Source organism: Pygocentrus nattereri, chromosome 9 (genome assembly GCF_015220715.1).
Source record: "Pygocentrus nattereri isolate fPygNat1 chromosome 9, fPygNat1.pri, whole genome shotgun sequence".
NCBI classification, from domain to species: Eukaryota; Metazoa; Chordata; class Actinopteri; order Characiformes; family Serrasalmidae; genus Pygocentrus; species Pygocentrus nattereri.
Genome location: NC_051219.1, coordinates 16,581,359 through 16,604,130, shown reverse-complemented (window position 1 = coordinate 16,604,130; position 22,772 = coordinate 16,581,359). Strand labels below are relative to the sequence as shown.

General features: G+C 38.9%; 1 protein-coding gene across 4 annotated transcripts; it reads left to right on the top strand.

The window, feature by feature from the left end:
- The first annotated feature begins 2,575 nt into the window (after positions 1 to 2,575).
- On the top strand, positions 2,576 to 20,894 carry pfkfb1 (6-phosphofructo-2-kinase/fructose-2,6-biphosphatase 1). Of its 4 annotated transcripts, none has more exons than XM_017694315.2 (14): positions 2,576 to 2,699; positions 13,247 to 13,372; positions 13,483 to 13,579; positions 13,671 to 13,737; positions 14,205 to 14,279; positions 14,430 to 14,486; positions 14,587 to 14,708; positions 16,279 to 16,486; positions 17,539 to 17,685; positions 17,779 to 17,883; positions 18,844 to 18,973; positions 19,087 to 19,149; positions 20,077 to 20,141; positions 20,219 to 20,894. In XM_017694315.2, exons 1-14 carry the CDS (start codon positions 2,597 to 2,599, stop codon positions 20,276 to 20,278), a joined length of 1,425 nt encoding a protein of 474 aa, XP_017549804.2. In that variant the 5' UTR covers positions 2,576 to 2,596; the 3' UTR covers positions 20,279 to 20,894. The 4 variants fall into 4 exon arrangements, with proteins under 4 accessions (XP_017549804.2, XP_017549805.1, XP_037396870.1 ...); XM_017694316.2 differs by lacking the exon at positions 2,576 to 2,699 and adding an exon at positions 9,776 to 9,953; XM_037540973.1 differs by lacking the exons at positions 2,576 to 2,699; positions 13,247 to 13,372 and having other exon boundaries at positions 13,506 to 13,579; positions 14,205 to 14,283.
- The last annotated feature ends 1,878 nt before the right edge of the window (positions 20,895 to 22,772 follow it).

The following is a 22,772-nucleotide window of genomic DNA, read 5'->3' as shown; positions in this document are numbered from 1 at the left end:
AAACTTGCCTTAGCAGTCAGCAATACCCAAAGGGACTTCAGGGCTCTTTTTCATAATCAAACAGTTACGCTTGCAGTGACATCTGCTGGCTGCTCAGAGTTGCACAGAGCCCAAATTGTGAATTAAAACAAGTTTAAAGCAATAATAACAGAGAATAAGCAAACATAAGGGCCAAATCCTTTTAGCGCTGAATGGTGATCTACAGAAAAAAAATTTTTCTTTAAAGTCACTGAATTGTTGATCAAGATGATATTCTGTGAACTTGCAGTACAATTTGTTATCATAATGTCATCTACGTGTGGTTACTGTCAAATGTTTATAGCCTGAGTTTCAAGTTTTACCTCAGATGAACAGGGTACCAGGGGGCTAACAATGTTTGCAGAGAAAGAGATGAATTACAGCCTGTAATTGTAGAACTACAAAGTGCACCTATATGGCAAGTGGAGCTGATAAAATGGACAATGAGCATAGAAACAAGGAGTTGGTCTAATGTTATGCTTTTAATGATATGGCTGTTATGTATGTTATGCTCTGAAGCATCAACTGGTATCTGTGTTTTATGAGAGACACTATATTGCCAGAAGTACTCACTCACCCATCTGAATCATTGAATTTAGGTGTTCCAATCACTTCCATGGCTACAGGTGTATAAAACCAAGCACCTAGGCCTGCAGACTGCTTCTACAAACATTAGTGAAAGAATGGGTCGCTCTCAGGAGCTCAGTGAATTCCAGTGTGGTACTGTAATAGGGTGCCACCTGTGCAACAAGTCCAGTCATGAAATTTCCTCACTACTAAATATTCCACAGTCAACTGTCAGTGGGGTTATAACAAAGTGGAAGTGATTGGGAACGACAGCAACTCGGCCACGAAGTGGTAGGCTACATAAAATGACAGAGCGTGGTCAGCAGATGCTGAAGCGCATAGTGCGCAGAGCTCACCAACTTTCTGCAGAGTCAATCACTACAGACCTCCAAACTTCATGTGGCTTTCAGATTAGCTAAAGAACAGCGTAGAGAGCTTCATGGAATGAGTTTCCATGGCCAAGCAGCTGCATCCAAGCCTTACATCAACTAGAGCAATGCAAAGCGATGGAGATGTGTTCTCAGGAGTGACCAGTCACGCTTCTCCATCTGGCAAATAAATGGACAAGTCTGGGTTTGGTGGTTGCGATAAAGAGCAGAGCAGAGACTGCGAGCCAGGCCTTCTCGTCCAGCATCAGTGTCTAACCTCACAAATGCGCTACTGGAAGAATGGTCAAAGCCTTCCCAGAAGAGTTGAAGCTGTTATAACTGCAAAGGATGGGCCAACATTGTATTAAACCCTATGGATTAAGAATGGGATGTCACTCAAGTTCATATGCGTGTGAAGCAAGACAAGCAAAGACTTTTGGCAATATAGTGTATTTTTAGTTATATTTATGAGTTTTCTAGCCTTAATATTTCCAGCCCCTACTTGGATATGCAAAACACTATGTGGCCTGTGTGTGCAGTCTGTTGCTCGTTAATGTAGGTTCTTCCCTTCTACAATGGTACTTTCACTTTTCCTGATAGCATGTAGTATGTTAGCCATGTGCATCAGCTACCTCACACGGCCACCTGACTGCTTCTCAACCATTACTACCACATCCTCTACATACACAGGATGCATATAAAAGCTATGTTTTATTTTCATTATGACCTTGCACTATGTTAGTTATAAAGACAGCATTTGATCACCTTGTTATTTTCAGCTGAACATTTCAGAGTGTGTACACTGAAGAAAGTGATGCACTGAATCACAGTAAACAGAAATATGTAACTGTGTTGATGTAATATATTTTATTCATGCAGCTATTACACTACCAGTCGAACATTTGTACATCCCTATGCATAGAAAGGTTTTCCTTATATTTTACTATTTCTGCATTTTAGAATAACAGTACATTGAAACTATTGTCTATTTACATATAATATTTACATATTATATTTACATATAAGTGTATAAAAATGTGCTGATGCGTTGTGGCCTTCTTAGGCCTTCATCAGGACACAAAAATTTGCATATCCAAAACTGGCAAAAAAATATTGGCGGTGTGCCAATTTTTGTGTCCTGATGAAGGCCTGAGAAGGTCGTAATGCATCTGCACAGTTTTATATAGTTTTATAAGCAGAAACGCACTTACTCCTGAGCTTAATTTACCGTTTGCAGAGTGCTGTATATTTTTTTCATGATCTAAAATATCTTTAAGATGGTAATATGCATATCACATTAGCTGTGTGCAAACTTTTGACTAGTAACCTACATCTGTATCAGGTGAGCTTAATGCATTACTTTTCTCAGAGCATTTTACTGCATGCTGAAAGAGATCATCGTAGAATGTTTTGTAAATAAGTAGCATGTCCTAGCATGACCTTTGTCCTTGTTATGTGCAGCCTGTGTGGCTAGCGGCTCATGGTGAACTTGTAGCCTGGAAAACATTAAAAGGACAGGGCCAGGCTGCTCAGATCATATGTCCGTGTGTTGAAGGGGGCCTGGAGTGGGGAGGTGGGGGGTGGGGGGGTTTAGTTACATTAATAAGAGCATCCACTGCTCACGGCATCACGTAGCTCATTGCATGGTTCTGCCTTCAGACGCTTTCTTTACTGTTTCTTTACTCTCCCCCATGATGGATGCGTTTCCAAAGGAGTTCCGCAGGCGAACTCGCTGTGACAGCACAGGTGAGGCAGACAGCAAGCAGACAGCTGGTCTGATAGAAAACACATAGCAGAAGTTACTATCACGTTACTGTATGCATATTCTTTGTTTTGTTACCCAGAGTAAGTTGAGACTTTGTGTAGTTCCTTGTAGACTATCAACAAACCAAATTGGTTTAGGGTTACATTTAATTGATTCTCTGAGATTATAATCTATTAGTTCAGCCATATTTAATAGATATAGTTGAATGTCAGTTGAATCAAACTACAAAGCATCTACAATGGACTCTCAAAATCTAAAGTGTTACTACAGTGGGTTATGTATATACTTTATATGTCCTAAAGTGTTACCACTAATTTATATGTCTTAGTGTTATTGAAGACAAGGTGAGCATTTGCAGTGCTCTATCAAAATGTCCTTAAGTGTAACCGCAGTGGTTTGTTTGTTTACTCTATATATACAGTGTATATAACTTCTTCAACTGTGCAACTGTATATATGGTGTAGAATAAACACATGACTGCAATAACAGTTTAATGTATACATGCACCATTGCTTTATCCATTTAGTATACATATATACATACACCACTGCAATGCATATATATATATTTATAAATTTGTAATAATTTGAAAATGCCTGTTGTCTTTTACATTGTATGTAAATTTCATGATGAATGGACCAAAAGACATGTCCCAAAATGTCTGGTTCCATTGACTTACATTAAAACATTAAAAGTAAAGAAGGATTTTTCCTTATCCTGTTAAGTTACATTTTGGAGATACAAGGCTTTGTTCTGACAGCAGCGATTATATATATATATATATATATATATATATATATATATATATATATATATATATACGCTTTACTTGGGAGCTACTCACAATCCATGCATGCTACTGTATACTTGTGGTGTGTGTGTGTTAGCATGAGTGTCATGCCTCAGTGTCAAAAGTGGAACAGCTGAAGTTATGAATGGTGCTTCATTAAGCTACTGTGATAGACATTCTGTACACTCAGATATCACATCCCAGCATGCTCAAATCATGCTCAAAGCCTTAAATACAAAAGAGCTTTTATACAAAAAGGCCATGATTAAATGTGACTAACCTGTATAGCTCAGTTTCACACAGCTGATTTTCTGGAGATGTGTTTCATGAAGCCATCTAAACCACGAAGCCTTATAGGTCTATGTAAGCTTTTCTGGTAAAGTGTCTTCTATCTGCTAAAGGCCAGGGTATATTTCCCAAAGGACAGTCAGCTCCTTACTAGTCTTGTAGCCCCCCCCCCCCCCCCCTTCCCAACCCCCTTCCATTCTAACATACTGACCGGGTTACATCACTTCTACTGGTCATTCTTTTAATAGCCCTATGCATTCATTCAGTGACTGTGAGGCGGGGGTAGTTGACTCTGACAGTGTTTACAGAGACTGGAGTTTGTTGTTCTAAAAATGTGGTTTGTATCTTGATGTTTGATCTCTAGCATGTGGTTGAACATGGAAACATTGTCTCTGACTGTCTATGATTGTCTTGCTCTGTTATGTCCCTAACTCATCCTCAGCTCAGAAGCTGCTTTAATTTCACCACAAATGGACAGCTGATATCAATGCCTGTTCCATCAAGCTTGAGTTTCTGCAGCCATTATATCTGGTATTGCTGTTGGTTTCTGCAGATATTGGTGTATATTCAATGTTTTTAGCATGTGGTCACTTTGATTGGCCATTGTCAGGCAAATGCAGCTTAAGCAGTAACTATGGTGAACATACCAAAAGTATTCACTCACCCATCCAAAGCATTGAGTTCAGGTGTTCCAATCACTTCCATGGCCACAGGTGTATAAAACCAAGCACCTCTAAAAACATTAGTGAAAGAATGGGTCGCTCTCAGGAGCTCAGTGAATTCCAGCATGGTACCGTAATAGGATGCCACTTGTGCAGTGGTGTAAAGTGCCACCTCTGGACTCTAGAGCAGTGGAGACGTGTTCTCTGGAGTGATGAATGATGCTTTTCCATTTGTGCAATCCGATCTGGGTTTGGTGGTTGCCAAGGAGAACAGTACTTGTCTGACTGCCCTGTGCCAAGTGTAAAGTTTGGTGGAGTTGGACTCGGCCCCTTTGTGAAAGGAACTCTTAATGCTTCAGCAGACCAAGAGATTTTGGACAATTTAATGCTCCCAACTTTGTGGGAACAGTTTGGGGACGGCCCCGTCCTGTTCAACTTGACTGCGTACCAGTGCACAAAGCAAGGTCAATAAAGATATGGAGGAGCAAGTTTGATGGACACATTACCACATTTCCTAGACACAGTGTCCCTCGTGAAGTCAGAGTGATTCGTCAGCATTTTAAAGAGATCTGTCTCAAAGAGTGTTTTCAAGGGCATGTATTTAGTTTTTTTACGGTTACTGAGCTTTTTGTATAAATCACAAAACCAACCTCTTATTAATCTGATCATCCACTTGTTTTGAAGCATGTGACAAGCTCACAGCAAGTGCTAGCTGGGTAGCTTGTTACGCAACATTACAACTAAGCCACCTTTAGTAAACAAAGACAGTCAAGGGAAAAAAAACAAACTGTACTTTCAATTCAAGTCAATGGAACCAGACTATTTCCAGTTAATTTTGGACCAATTATGTTTGTCCATTCGTCATGAAATTTAAACACAATGTAAAGGGCAAGAGGCATTTTCACATTTTGTCCAAAACTGAAAAACGACAAAAAAGGAGATACAAGGTTTTGCTCCGACAGCAACCACATGTTGCTTGTATAAAAACATGATTATTTCAACTCAAATGATTTTTTAAGCTATTTAGCAAAAAAACTAAATGTGTTAGGTTATGCCTTGCTTTCCCCACTCATCCAACTCTACTGCTTTAAGTACTCTGCCCAACTTTGCAGTGTATTCAATGCATTATTTTTTTCAGTGCATATCTTGGATGAAAGCAAATAAAAAGATATATTTTGTTTAATGTCTAATTATGGCTGTTCATGAGTGACAGGCAGTCAGTGTAGCTAAGCTGGTTCACTTTGCTTCACTATGCTTGAAACATAAAGTACCAGTGTTGCACTTGCTTGGCAAAAGGACTGCATTTTGGGGGGAAATCTTCTTGTGTCTGATTCTTGGAAAAGATTTCCATGATCTACATGTTGTACCAAGCCTCCATCACACTTAGCCATCAAATAAAGACGTCACTGGTTGTGTTTGCATGTAAAGATTTTTTGCCAGTCCCATTTAATACAATCGGATTACAGATTCAGACTGAGGTGTTTATATTCTCACTCTATTCAACGGTCTGATGTAAAATCTTTGTTTACCTGCTCGCTACAAGGAATCCGATGTAAAATGACGCGCATGCGTCGAGCAGCGCTGAGTGTAAACGTTACCATGACAGCGAGCCTCACGTGAGGTCCAGTCAGCGTGAGATGAGTTTCCAGTTGGCGCGCTTGTGTTTTAATGGCTTTAAACTGACGTCAGACTCAGAAAAACATCCTTCACGTACTTATAAAGGAAGCGGCGAGAGGAAGACGTCGTGTTCTGAGACAAATAAGCTGGACGTCCGTCCCACCGCCGTCTTTTAAAGCTCAGAGTATAAACCTCGTCTCCTCTGCAGACCAGCTTCTGCTGCGCCATGCTGAACATTATAAACCTTTCACTAAGACGCGACGCGCATGCGCAGAACGCACTTACACGGTCCGATTGGAGTGTAATCGGATTCAGGCGTTTACACGGATATTATTCTTCTGTTTAACGGATTATTTAGAGTTTTACCCACCTCGTTCAATCGGATAGAAACTGTATTCCGAATGGCCTTAATCGGACTAGACTATTCCGATTGAGGTGTTTACATGGACGTATTCTATTCCGATCGAGCTATTAGTCGGATTATTAACGGATTATTAGGCTGCATGTAAACGTGGCTGCTGTGGGAATATTCTTTCTGCAGCTTCTTTCTGAATCACACACAGATTTCCTGTGGCAGGAAATCAAGCCATACACAGTGGCATTTAGATAAGAGACGTGAATTCTGCCACAGATACTCTGCTAGATTCTGCTAGCAATGCTTAAAATCTGAAAAACAGTGAAGAAATGTGCAAATATGTGACTGGATAACTGGCTGAATCTGTTCATGCTTTGATTTTTTGGCATTAACGTAATGGAAATCAAGTTCAGAACATACTTTTTAATTTAGCTGAAAAATATGTTTTAACTTCGTTAAACAGTAAATCTAAAGTAGTTCTTAAAAAAAAAAAAAAAAAAAAAAAAAAAAAAATATATATATATATATATATATATATATATATATATATATATATATTTAAGAACTACTTTTAATATATATATAAATATTTAAAGAACTACTTTATATATATATATATGTAAATAACTCACAAATACTTAATATACATAATATATAAGTTACACATTTAGCATTAGTTATTAATTACTGAATAAGTACTTAGCAAGTGCTAATTGAGTACTCTGTTAACTGGTCATTTAGCTTGTTATTAGTTGCTTACACATTCTCTGTGTACTAACTGCTGCTTATTAAGCTGTTAATGAACTGTTATATATGGTATATATGTATAGGAAAATGCACTAACCAGTTCATAAGCAGAAGTGAATACACAGTTAATCACTAATTAAGGTGCCAATTAAGAAATTAAACTATCAGTTAGAAAATGTACTAAAAATGTTACAAATAACTAAACACATTTTCAGTTACTAAGTGATAGTAAGTATTAACTAATTATTGAACACAATATATAAATAACAAGTAGTTAATGACTTACTAATAATATAATTTGTCTTCAATTTGAGACCCTTAATGTAAAGTGTTATCGCAAGGTTACTAACTTTAAGTTAAAGCGCTAACTTGTTTTTCACAGCACACATTTTGGGTAGCCACATTTGTGTCATTTGTCAACAAACATGGCACGTGCAAAACAGTTTCCATGAGGCAACAAACTTCATGTTGGCAGCCTTAGGAGAATTAATTAATTAATTAATTAATTAATTAATCATCGAGGGGTTGGATAGTAGCACATTTGGTAGTGATGTACATACTTAATTATGTACATACTTAAGTACACCAGCTAAGTTTGGTTTATATTCACATACTTTAAGAAATGTTTAATAGAAAAGAGAACTGATTGAAAAGTCGAAACACGCTGAACCTGCCGAACCTAGTCTCTTGTTGTTACATTAATATTTGACTCTTAATAGTTGGTTTTAGTGATTTTCTAAACTGCTGTGTACAACACTCTAAAATTCCTTCATCTCGTCTGACGAGTGTGAACTGGTCTTTCTACATCAGGCCCTCAGTGACTGAGCCACAGCAACGTGAGTGGTTAAGGCCAAGTTGTTAAAAAAGAGGCTAGAGAATTAAGGGCAGGATATATCAGTGACTCTTGATAAACACAAGAGCAGACAGGGCTCAGTCCCTGTAATCCTGTTAGCAGCCACATCCTTATCTGCTGAGACATCTTAGTCATTCAGGTGATGAGCGTCTCTGACAGCTGGGTTGTTCAAGGCCCACTGCTGATCAAACTTCAGCAGGAAAGTTCAGCAACCCCACCGCTGGGCTTTAGTTAAATTTCCAGAATCAAATGCCTTTAAAGAGGGAGGATGTGACAATTATTATCACCCACCTCTAATTCTTCTGTGACACAAAGCTGAGGCTATTCGCCAAGTTCTTGTTTGAATTTTCCTGTTCCTCCTTAAATGGTGCTGCAGTTCTAATGCCTAAGGCGCCAGAATGTAACTGGTGTATTTAAGACGGAACAGGAATTTAGCTATCTAGCCACTGAGATATATTAGCTATTTAATATGCTGTTATGAAGAAAAGGGAGGGGTGGGGCTAAGTGGTAGGAGCGATGGGTGAAATGGGATTAGGCCTAAGTAACGCTACAGACTTTAGAGATAAAATATTCTATTAAAATAAATCAATGAAACACTATGGAAAAAGTTTCATGCAGTCACATGAAATGCCTACAGACGTACAGTTTCACACTGGAGCCCATCTGTCATCATGCAGAATTTGTCTGCCATCTACTACCCCATCTATCATTGCTCTGTTTGTGATCACAGGTAGCCACTGACCAAGTATTATTTGGGGTGGTTTACCATTCTCAACTTAACTTCACAGAGTTGAATATGTAAGCCGTTATATATAATAACTACAGTGTTCAGAATGTTCTCCTGGACAGGAATATGCTTCACATGTCATTCAATGTTATTGTTATTGATACTGTCATGAAACAAATCAGTAACAGTCCCTTACTGATCTGAATTCAGTTCTGAATGTGTTGCTAAGAAACTGTTACAGTGAGCACACTTCCTGTTCCCCACACACTTAATGTGTGCTTGTTTCATGTTGTATAAGACCCTTTTGATTTATTACCACATGGTCCACCTGTCTTGTGTCCACACATACTGTCAATCTACCTTATCAGTCCACCATATAGGTGTGCAATTACACACTGTTGTTAATTTGTTGCTGCACAATTTATCAGATGCCCTCTACTTCATTCCTTATTGGTCAGTTTCTGACCCCAGAAATACATCATGAAAGACAGTGGCTTTAAACTGCAAGATAAAACATTAATTATCTTTGTTATTGTACATAAATACAAGACAAAGCAAACTTATGAATCACTACTTTCTGCTTTGATTAGCATTTACCCTACTTTCCCAACTTTTTTGGAATTGGGCTTGTATTTGCTTCAACCCAACTACACCCAACAACACACCCAATTCACGTTTGTTGTTGCAAGTAAATAAAAATAATGATCAGCTCAAATACCTGTGTTCAGGTGATCGTGTTGTAGTTGGGACAGGCCTACTCAAGTATATTTGGTAAGACAGAGTAAAGAATGGCTCAAAACTCAGTAAAACTGTTATTGGTTGATAACTGGTAATTAAATATTGTTGTAACTGACTGCTACAGCCAGCCCAGAGTCTCCAGATGGTTAATTAGTCAGTCCCATGTGAGACTTTGTGTCCTTACTGCTGTGTTAGTCACTGTGCCAACTCCTGTCTCCTCCTCTCCCTGCTCACGCCTCCCTCTCCAAGGCAACGGTCAGGTGACTCCAGCAGGAGCAGGTTTGACAGGGCCGCTGCTTTGTGTGTATGAGCGTGAGGGTGCATGTAAGCTCAGAAGCGCACTGGGTCTGGGCCTGTACTGGGGGACATGTCCACAGAGCAGACAGAGCTAACGCAGACCCCTCTGCTGAAGATCTGGGTACCATGGGCTGGAGGCTCGACAAACCAAAGGAGAGGCTGTGAGTGTGGAGCAGGACCGTGTCTTAGTCTACTTCAGTAACACTTTACCTTAAGACTCACTTAACTGACTTTAACAACTGCATTATTTAGCATTAACAAGCCCTGAACTTCAGCATTACTGAATCATATAATATCGTTGCTCTTGAAACAAAATCTTGCATCTCCGTTTTTGTTGTTGTTTTTTCTTTTTTTAAAACAGAATTTGAACATGCCAGTGGTGAATGTGAAATGGTTAATTGTATAGAAACTCACCAACTAATTTCATTACAGTGGTGCTGATAGGAGCCAGGTGTCATGATGTCCGCAGCAGAAATAGCCCTTTTATTTACTCTCCAAAAATACCAATGAACCTACACATACCTTCTAAGATTTTATATGTAATGTTGAAGATGGTAAAACAGGAGTTTTATTTTGGGGATGCGCAGCTCACTGCATGCACACTCTGTGTGAGGAGCTTATAGAAGCATTAGACTCTTCAGACGTCTGGTTCCTGTCACCACCACTGGGAACACTTCTGACTCATAAGTTTCTCTAGAGTTAAGCATCTTACATCAAACTGCTCTGAAAGACCTTGTTTATGTCTTAATGATTTCATTTTTAAAGCAACTCTGGAGAACATCTGTGGAATATCCCAGGACTGGTTTATGCAAGACTAAAAGTTCATGATTTGTAATTGTTAATTAATTCAATAAATAATTCTGTGTTAAGGGGATCATAATGTAAAGTGTTCAGTCTTCTTCTTCCTTGCCTTCTTTTTTCCTGGACATATTTGAGGTCATCGCTATTCTGTAGCGGTGTTAGCTGCTTTGTGTAACTTCTATCATCTGTCCTTTCTTTCTTTAGCTAGCGTGGTGTGTGAAAGAGAGTGTTTAGCATGCTGTAGCTGACTCGTTTCCTGGCACATGTCAATGATTCTTGGTTGCTATGATGTCGTCTGTGTTAGTCCCTTACACCTCCTCTCCCCTCCAAGCTGTCTGTTATGTCGCCTCATTCAGTTGAGAAACTGTTATGTAATAATGATATAGGAGTGACTCTCCAAAACACATACTGACCAAACATAGAAGTACTAACAGTTAATCAAAGGTATGATACACCAATCAAATCCTTCTGTTGGCTTATATTCTTCGGTTTTTGTTGGTTCAGTGTGTACTGGCTTTAAAGTGTAATGAAACTAATGAAAGCCAATGTGCTGTGATGTGGGCCATCTGGTTTTCTCTCTTGTCTGTAGGTGAAAGCATGACACAGTGAGTCTCTTATCTGCCAAAAATGGTTGTTCATGTTGACTGCAGGCTATACAAAAGTCTTGAGCCCTGTAACTGTAACGCTGTGCAGCGATGATGAGGCAGACGTATACGCTGAGATAAGCGAGATTTATTATGGGCAAATCCATACTAGGGGTCAAAACAGTCCAGGGTCAAGAAGCCAACATGGGGGTATCGAGGGACAGACATAACTAAACACAGATTGGAAACACCACGGAGGCCGGAATAAACAAAACACCGCAAGAGAATACACCACACAAGAATACAAAGACCAGCGTCAAACTAGGACAAACACAGGGCTTAAATACAACAGGCAAACAAGACACAGGTGGCTAACCAGACACAGGTGGAAGTAATCAAGGGCAGGGTCTTAAAACAGGGGGCAGGACCGGGAAGAACTCAATGAAAACAAAAGCACATGGACAGGACTAGAAGGTAAAAACAAGCACATGGACAGGACTGGGACGAGCCAATCATGACAAACTTCATATTATCTCTGCTGACTCTCTGGTTACTTTTGTAGTGGGAAACTTGTTTGGAAAAAAATAAACATGTAGGGTGCAATAACAAGTAATTCATATACTTACAGTATCACTAATGAAAGAAAAATAATGATTGCTGCTGTTTCTAATGTTAATTTATACTAATGGATTATATGTATTTACTTCCATTATTTCTATAATATAATGTCCATAAAGAATGCTTATAGCTTATATATCTATAAAGCCATATCTAAGTATGTCCTGTCTTACCAATACAGTAAAGATTTCTATTAAAAAAACACAAAGAAATACTAACCTGTTGACAAGCCTGCTAGTAATTTTATGCTAATAGTGTTAATGTTGTGAAATGTAAGCTGGTACGCTTTAATGCGCAGCTGTGTTAGCTGCTCCCATCCACAATAATTAGCCTCATGTTATCTGATGATATTTTGACCAGTGTTTACTCAACAGCTGTTTATAAACCCACTGCTTTACTGGTGATGGCTGACTGTTTTGGTCTGCCTAGTTAGCCAACTAGCTTGTTTATGTTATGTTTTAAATAATCTAAGTCAATTTTGTTTAATAGAGTGAGCATAAACACCTCAGTCTAAATCTGTAATCGGAATATATTCAATCGGAATGGCAAAAATCTTGCATGTAAACGCAGATCGTCTTGGTCTGCACGACTGTTTAGAAAGAAAAGTGTTTACTAGCATTAGCCAGTATTAGCATAAAGTTAGAATTGAATTGGATGGCCAGGAAAAGGAGATGATTTCTGTTACAAGGTAAAGAGAGGATATAAACAAACAGCAGACTGCTCAATTCTACTGAAATTAATGATCCAAGTAAGGCCACTATGCTGAGCTCTGCATGGTGTCTGATGCTACAGGACTGAGGCTAAAATTAGCCCGACTGCAGGTGGTGCAGTTGATCTGCTTGGAGGCAGCAGTAAATGGGTATTCTACACAAAATCCATCATTTTGTGTGATTCCTACCACTACCTTTCACAATTACCACTACTGGCATATTTTATTTAGCTACAGTTTAATTAACGTACATACAGTCAGAAGTGCAGCCTTTACAGTCAGAACCGCAGGTACCCAAGTAATTCCATTTGCTCCATTTCATGAGCTTAAGTACTGATTCTGACAAATATGTACTTTTTCAAATGTTAGTACTTACCAATAATTGCATTAATTTACATACATGTAGTTCCTATTTTTTATTTACTTTTTTTTTCCTCGTCATTTGTTCTGATAGTTCAGTACCCGGACTGCTTTGCTGTTGCTCACATTTTCAAGCTTTAGTATTTTATTTTAGACTAAATGTACCACAAGAGATGAGAAGTGCCTAACAAACTTGGAATAATCACTATTATATGTATAATGCAGTACTTTTTCAAATTAAAGTTTGAGTGCTTATTTTTATAACATTGCTTATATTGCTCGTCATGAGACATAATAAATAATGAATAATTAGCTGTCAGAAACAGTTATTATATCAACAATTCTTGCTGTCGTGCTCATTAAAATATTCATTTATCTGCAGCATCGCGACCACAGTTTACAAACTCTCCCACCATGATTGTAATGGTAGGCCTTCCTGCCAGAGGAAAGACCTACATCTCCAAGAAGCTCACACGGTACCTCAATTGGATTGGGGTCCCAACCCAAGGTGAGCCATTCAGAGATAATCCATAGGCAACTAATGACTGCAGGTATAAAGGATACAGTACTAACTAATAATTAATAAGTTATCTCTTCATGTGATCTGACTCTCCACAGTCTTTAATTTGGGCCAGTACCGAAGGGAGGCAGTTAAGAGTTACAAAAACTATGAATTCTTCCGCCCAGATAATGAAGAGGCCATGAATATTCGCAGGTACTGAGCAAGATAAAATGTGTTATGGTAGCTCTGTGTTGGGGTTTGGAATTGGTGGTAGAAATGTAACAGAGATGACTGTTGTGTGCAGAGCCTGCGCTCTAAACGCCCTCAAAGACATCGCCAACTACTTCGCTAAGGAGCAGGGACAAGTAGCAGTAAGTAAGGACTACCAGAAAACTGTCCAGCTGTTTTTTTCAGCGCACAGCTTCGTCTGCACAGCCATAGTTCAGACAATAGTTTTACCTTTACCCCAACAGCATATATTAGCTACATTAGCCTTGTAGCTCCAGTGCTAGTAATGAAGTTCTCTTATTTTAAAGAGACACTCTGGTCAAAATAAAAAATGTAACCATCATCTGTAACCATTTACATCTGGTGTAAAACATGCCTACTCACCTCTTGCAGTGATGCTCCAATAGTTTCCAAGACAAGATGTTCTGGTTTAAAGACTTGGAAAATCCATTCTGATGATGTATTTTGAAGGTGGAAGTCAGTTTTGAAAGGCTACATGTAAATTGGGGTGGATTCTTGAGAGAAGGCTGTTTGTTCATGTAACCAAGAAAAAGTTCGAAGCCCAGTCAAGGTTATATTACTAACTCGATCTGATGGATATACTTTGCAGGTATTTGATGCCACTAACACCACCAGGGAGAGAAGAGGGGTCATCATCAGCTTTGCCAAAGAGAAGGGCTACAAGGCAGGTGCAGGGCTTTGAATCATCCCATCCAATGCTTTTACAGTCCTTACAGTCGTTCATTGTCTTGTTTCATCAGTTATTCTGAGTGTTTAAAATATGATAGTTGGACTGATTTTCACAATTCTTCAGCAGTAACTTGTGTGTTTTCAGGTGTTTTTCATTGAGTCAATATGTGATGATCCAGAAATAATCGAGGCAAATATAATGGTATGTAAGAATAAAAGCATGAAGTTAAAATACGTTTCAGGGCAAAAAAAAAAGGCCAAAAAAAAAAATAATAAAACCATTTTTTGGTTGCCTGTGACAGGAAGTGAAAGTGAGCAGCCCGGACTATGAGAACTGTGACAAAGAGGAGGCACTGGAGGACTTTCTGAAGCGCATTGAGTGCTACAAAACAACCTATGTTTCACTGGATGACGAAAGTGACAGGTGATTTATACACGTGGTCTAAAAATTCATCTATCCTCAAGTGTCGTGTCTTTAGAGTTATGAGACAGAGCAAGCTGAAAAACATGGCTTGTACTATCTGAAACATTAGAAACAGAAAAGCTGTTTACTGTAATGAGTACAAGCATGAAAAACCACAAAGCAGTTTGAAAAAAGTCTTAGTGAAAGTGTTAATACTTTGACAAACTCATATTCAGTTAAAAGTGGCAGTATGAAAGCAAAAATATACTTGGATGAACAGACATTCAAACATACTCATATAAAAGTAAAAGGTAAAGAAAGCAGAAAGCATAGAGAAAGGTCTCTATGTTGGGTAGTGGACATTGCAGCAGCTAATGAGTGGTACTGACACATTAGCACAGTTGCAGGAAGTTTTATTTTACTCTGATATGACTATGCTGTGTTTTATTGGAAACAATAAATTCAAACTTACAAGAACACGACTGTCAAAAGAAAAAGAAAAGAAATCTTCTGGCTCTCGAGTTCTGTAACATGTACTTTTAAAGAGAAAAATGAATGTTTTTTCTTATGGCAGTGTAAAAATGTAACAGTCAATGTACAGTACTTAATCATACTCAAGTGAAGTTCAAATCTTTATATGTTTGACATATATGCAAATATTAAAAATGTACACTATTACTTTTATTTCATCTACATATGTACAAATATTACAGTATACTGTACAATGTTTTGGTATACTGACATGTATGTGCATATAGTGCCATATATTTAAATGATCAAAAATGGCAATATATATATATATATATATGTGTGTATATATATATATATATATATATATATATATATATATATATATATATATATATGTATATCCCATATGTTGCACACTGGCCACTTCATTAAGTTCATTAAATATACCTTCTTGTATCCCCATTGTCCATTTTATCAGCTCTGCTTACCATATAGGTAGGTCTACAATTAAAGGCTTTAGTCCATCTGTATTTCTTTCTCTGCATGCTATGTTGTCTCCCTTTCACCTTGTTCTACAGTTATTAGGACCCCTACAATACCACCTCAGAGCAGGCATTATTTGGGTGGCGGGTCACTGACGTGTCTTGGAATAATGCTGTGTCTGATCCACCACAACACACACTAACACACCACCACCACATCAGTGTCAGTGCAGTGCTGAGAATGATCCACCACCTAAATAATACCTGTTTTTTGGTGGTCCTGTAGGGGTTCTGGCCAGGGCAAACAAAGTATGCAGATAAACAGGTACACTACAGGCTGTAAATGTAGACCCACAAAGTGCAGCTTTATTGTAAGTGGTGCAGCTGTACTTAATGAAGTGGCCAGTTGGTGTATATGTATATATAATTTTATTTAATATGGGAACATAAGTACAATTACCCTGATATATTACACATAATTACTGTTTCATTTCAATGACAGCTGCTCTTTGCCTTGTGTAAACATTTAATGATGTTATGATATTAGTGATGAGTTTTATGTGTTGTTTATATATTTTATAGTCTTTCTCTTTTGTACTTTCCTCATGTTTCCACTTCCAATCTCATCCGCTTTGTAGGCATCTCTCCTACATTAAAATCTTCAACGTGGGCTCCAGATATTTGGTGAACCGTGTCCAGGATCACATCCAGAGCCGTATCGTGTACTACCTCATGAACATCCACGTCACACCACGCTCCATCTACCTCAGCAGGCATGGCGAGAGCGAGCTGAACCTGCTGGGCCGCATTGGAGGAGACTCGGGCCTGTCCTCGCAGGGCAAAAAGGTGGGACTGTCTGTGCTGTTTTGTGTCTCCTGAAGTAGTAGATCACCTGACATTGGAACGTCTGTGAAGTCAACAGGATTCACTGATGTTTACACACTTACGAATGTATTATCATTAAAAGTGAACATAAATTGTCCTGTTTGCAAACATTTATGCATTGTTCTGGAGAAGTTCATATGATAATCAACAACACCAACAACACCTGGACATAAACTGAACGAGGCAGTTTTAACATGTTCAGGCAGCACGCCTGAGGTGTGTAATGTAACCAAAGACAATCATCAAGTAAAGGCATTACTTCAATGAAGTGAAGACTCAAGCAGAAATAAAAGGAAAAGCAAGCCACCAAAACATCAGTAGGAATAAAAAATCAGGTAAAAAAAAAAATGAAAAGGCATCCTTAAGTACGTAACTGGGTGCTCTGGAAGAAGTGGTTTCTCATTGCTTTCTCTTTTGTAAACATGCCTACTCACTTACTACAGTGGTGTCTCTAGAATGAGCCTTTCTTGTTTGAGAAATTCTATGAAAACCCCTTTTTGATGATGCTTCTTGAAAGTGGGCGGAACTTTTGAGTGCTTTGGAGCAAATACTAGAAATTAGGCATTTTGAAAGGTTTTTTTTTTGTTTGCTGGCAGTTAATTAGCAGTTTCTGCTAGTACACTGAATATACAGATCTGTATTTTTAGTGGCTGTGCCAACTAGCATGCTGTATCACCATAAGGGGATTCTGAGTGGTTGTATGACAATTGCACAATGCACGCTAGGTATTGTTGTGAGAGAACATTGATAGGTGAAAACTCAAAATGATACGGAAACTCAAAAGGATAAAAAATCTAAAAAGGATTAATATTTATAAATACTCATAAATGTACATATGCATATAAATTTTACTTAAAGGGCATGGAACAGAGTAAAATTAGCAAGTTACTACCCTCCTCTGGTCAGCACCGGTATATAACCCCGCAAAGACACAGCAGAAATAAGAAGCAAAGTTCTCTGTGCGTTTTATAATGTGATAAACTGACTAAAGCTTTGTCTGCTTTGTCTGTCAGTATGCTAGCACTCTGTCCGAGTTCATAAGGGATCAGGCCATAAAGGACCTTAAAGTGTGGACGAGCCACATGAAAAGAACCATACAGACGGCTGAGGCTCTGGGCGTCGCTTATGAACAGTGGAAAGCTCTGAATGAGATTGATGCTGTAAGTTACTGGTTTTATTTGTTTTTTTCCACTTCACTATGCCATACAATGTTTATCGAAGTATGTGCTGATTAATGCCACACTTTCATTAAGGGTGTGTGTGAGGAGATGACGTATGAAGAGATCCAGGAAAATTACCCAGAGGAGTTTGCCATGAGAGACCAAGACAAATATCGTTACAGATATCCCAAGGGAGAGGTATGAAAGTTCTGGCTTAAAATTCAGCTTGTAGCATCTAAGTGTTCGTTCAGACTTGGTAGGTTCGGTTCCATTAAAACTAACCATGGCGCGATTGCTTTGTTATTGCGGGCTGCATGTGTGATTGAAGCAGTCCTGAGCATCACAAGTAAAAGAATCCTGTAATGTCTCTGGACATTTATGTAAAAAGGGGCTAATGACCCGATTTTGATCAAATGAAAGAAGTCACATTACTGACTAATACACTAAAATATGCACTGTAAAAATGATTTGTCATCTCAAACAACAGCAACAAGAACATTTACTGGTTTAATTCAACTGAAATAGGTTAGACAAACAGAAATAAAATGTCATATCAATTCAAGCCTCAAAAAAGTTTATTCCCAGTTCTACTTATTACAGTGCAGTGTCCTAAAATATCCATTTAAAGGTTTGAGCTGTCAAGGTGGATTTAGGTTGGCTTTGGGTTGGATTTTTCAGACAACGTCATACATTTTTATTCATAGATCTGACCATCTTAAGCTCAAAAGGAGGTCTGGCTGGATGGGCATGATACCCAAGTAGTTAACAGTGCTAGTAAGAACGCAGTGTAGCGACTGTGTAGTGGATGACACCATTGCCTGACACACAGAAGATCAATGGTAGATTCACTAAGCAGGATTCCTAGTAGGAATGGCAGTCTAATAACAGTATGTGTCCTTGGGCTATTCTCTTAATGTTGCTTTCACCTAACATAATTCACTTGATGAACATGGAGAATATTTTAAAACAACAACTTCAGTTGTTCAGATTAATCAGCTCTGCAGTACACAGCACAACTGTTGCTACAAAAATTCTTTGGTCACTTACTTGTAATTCCATATTTCCACATGAGAGGGCTCCAAACCCCCATCTAAACATATGCATAGGTCTGCTTTGAGTTTTTTCTGAGTGTTCTCTGAGCATTTCTGTCCTTCACAGTCCTATGAAGACTTAGTGCATCGTCTTGAACCAGTCATAATGGAGCTGGAGCGACAGGAGAATGTGCTGGTCATCTGCCATCAGGCAGTCATGCGTTGTCTGCTGGCCTACTTTCTGGACAAAAGCGCAGGTTGGACACAGAGTCAGGCTGTGTTGTCTTTATATCATTTGCCAGTATCTAACTGGGTAAAAGAACTGCTAATGTTAAAGGCAAATGTGAGAAATTCTGTATTTTTTCCACAGATGAGCTTCCGTACCTTAAATGTCCTCTCCATACTGTACTCAGACTGACACCAGTGGCCTACGGTCAGTAATGGTGGATGCTATCCACTTACATTGACTTTTTACGTCCATTTCATTGTTTTTAATAGTTTTTGTGGATGGATTATTCTACTGAATTGGTTCAAAGTCACAGTTCAAAACACTTTAGACCAAAATCCTTTTGCTCTGAGTGCATTTAATGAGGCTTATTATTATCTGAATTATGTTTTAATTATATTTATTTTATTAAACATTTCATTATTGTATTGTCATTACCAAAAACAATAACACTATCAAAAGTGTACCAAATGTTTCGCTGGTGACAATTTTAGCTCATTTTAAGCATAACTGAAAGCTGCTAGCCAGTATATGTAACCATGAATAGCAAGCTCAGCTTTGAACAGCTGTACACATATAAAATATTAATATTTTTATTTAAAACATACAGAAAAAAAATACTTAATTGTTGAAAACATTTGTTTCCATAGTGACGATTGTTACACACTGATTTCAGACTTTGGGACACATTCACTTAAAACAGTGGGGTTTAACTGCTCACTAAGTGGCCAAGAGGGACAGGGATGCAGTCTCACTTCCAGCTCTAAAATGCAGGGGTGTGGCTAAAATAAGGGACTGCCTATGGACTAAAACTATTTGTGTTGAAGTACCGACATGAAAACGATTGGCAATGTGGTTTGGCGAAAGTTTTTAATTTAAAAATTAGAATGGTGCCTATAGATTTGTGGCTGCAGCTGTAATTGTGCTGTGACTTTAATTTAGAGTGTAGTGTTTTTATCTTTCCAATGTGTCAGTTATATTTAGTAAGCACTTTGAGATTTTGTAACTAAAATGAAAAGTGATTTATAAATAAAAATGTGTTATTAGTTCTTATTATTAGTATATTATATTAGTATATTACTATTTATTATAAGGTATTTGAGTAAGTCTTTTCTTCTTCTTTTTCATTTGCAGGATGCAAAATAGAGCCTTTTTATTTAAACATCAAAGCTGTCAACACACACAGAGAAAAACCTGTGGTAAGCCAAAGAACATTCAACTCAATAGCAGATCACCAGTTTCAGCAGCTGATCTCGATGGTTTATTTATTTTCTAGAATGTGGATGTGACAAGAATGCCAGAAGAAGCACTCCGGACTGTTCCAGAACATTTCTAACATTAGCAGGAGACATGTGATGATATTTACATATTTTGGTACCTAAAAAAACTAAATGTTTTACAAGAATTATGGTAAATCAAAGTATAATCAGATATCAAGATGCCTGATTCAGGTTACCAAAGTTTACAGAAAAGGGGTTATTTAGAACCTTTGAAAACCTCAACATTAATTATGCGCAAAGCACATTTTTATGGTTGGAGGAGAGGTGGGGGTGAGGGGGGAGATGTGCCTTGACCAATGATAAGTTGGAAACCTAAGAGCCTTCCTGTGTGAATGAGTTTCTGTGAGGGCTTGGCTTTCACTTTCTGCTCACTGGACTTTTGCAGAAATGCTGTTATAGAGGAAATGCTGAATCAGCTCACGTGAATCTAGGACAGTGTTTCAAACCTTCATAATGTATCGCGTCAGCACTCAGCACCCTGGACAGTTACCAACAAATACTTGTTTGTGATAAAGACATATAAACAAAACTAACAATAAAGTTGGAACATACATTGTAAAATATCTTTTAACAGTCAATTTGCTGCATATTTTGCATGATTTTCTACTATAGTAGCAAATACAGAACAAATCTGTTTATCCTGTAAAATTACCAATAAACTGTAAAAGTCCATCCATCCATCCATCCATTTTCTAAGCCGCTTCTCCGTCAGGGTCGCGGGGGGTCCTGGAGCCTATCCCAGCGGTCATCGGGCGGAAGGCAGGATACACCCTGGACAGGTCGCCAGTCCATCGCAGGGCAGACAGACAGACACAGACTGTCACTCACACACTCACACCCAGGGGCAATGTAACATGTCCAATTGGCCTGAGTGCATGTCTTTGGACCATGGGAGGAAACCGGAGAACCCGGAGGAAACCCACGCAGATACGGGGAGAACATGCAAACTCCACACAGAGAGGACCTTGGTCACCTGGCAGGGGAATCGAACCCAGGCCCTCCTCGCTGGGAGGTGACAGCGCTACCCACCGCGCCACCGTGCCACCTAAACTGTAAAAGTGGAAACAGCAAACTTTTTTCTTTTATATATTCTTTTATATATTTTTGTCATGTGACATGACAAGTTAACACGTCCTCTGCAGAGAACACACTTCTGCCCATTTTAATAATTGTTATTAATATAACATATTGGGGGGGGGGGGTCTAATATAAAATGTGGCATGTCTCCTGTGACCCAGGTAGGATAAGTGGTTCAGATAATGAATGAATCAATGTGGCCTGTACAAAAGTTATGGAACATTTTACATTTTATGTTTTATTTTGATGTGTTAACTTATTTTGCATGGTACCGTGACAGGATGCCACCTGTGCAAGTCCAGTCATGAAATTTCCTTGTTACTAAAGTGGAAGCGATTGGGAACAACAGCAACTCAGCCACAAAGTAAGTAGGCCACGTAAAATGTCAGCGTGGGGTCGCGGATGCTGAGGTCACCAACTGTCTGCAGTCAATCACTACAGACTTCCAAACTTCATGTAGCCTTCAGATTAGTTCAAGAACAGCGTAGAGAGCTTCATGGAATGGGTCTCCATGGCCAAGCAGCTGCATCCAAGCCCTACATCACCAAACGCAATGCAAAGCGCTGAATGCAGTGGTGTAAAGCGCCACCACCGGACTCTAGAGCAGCGGAGACGTGTTCTCTGGAGTGATGAATCATGCTTTTCCGTCTAGCAATCCAATGGATGAGTCTGGTTTTGGCAGTGGCCAGGAGAACAGTACTTGTCTGACTGCATTGTGCCAAATGTAAAGTTTGGGGATGGCCCCTTCCTGTTCCAACATGACTGCACACCAGTGCACAAAGCAGGGTGCGTAAAGACATGGATGAGTGAGTTTAGTGACCACCTTTGGGATGAATTAGAGCAGAGACTGTGAGCCGGGCCTTCTCGTCCAACATCAGTATCTAACCTCACAAATGCGCTTCTGGAAGAATGATCAGAAATTCCCATAAACACACTCCTAATCCTTGTGGAAAGCCTTCCCAGAAGAGTTGAAGCTGTTATAGCTGCAAAGGGTGGGCCAACATTATATTAAACCCTATGGATTAAGAATGGGACGTTACTAAAGTTCATACACGTGTGAAGGCAGACGAGTGAATACTTTTGGCAATAGTATGTAGATGCACCAGTCAATGATATCAAGAGCTTGGCATACAACTGGCCTGTATGTAGATTAAGATTTTGTTGTCAAATGAGAAGCAAATCAAGCTTTTTGGCCAAATTTCAAAATGCTATGTGTGGTACAGACCAAGCACTGTCCATTCCTCAACAAACATCACCAAAGCAGTGATGTATGGGGGTGGCAGCATCATGCTGTGGGTATGCATTTCCTCAGCAGGGACTGGGCGTCTTGTTAAACTGAAGGACAGATGGATGATGCACAATACAGGGCGATACTGCAAGATCCTTCTTCAGTCTGCTAAAGAACTAAAACTTGGGAGAAAACTCAACTTTCAGCAGGACCGTGATCCCAAGGTCAGTGCAACACAGGAGTGC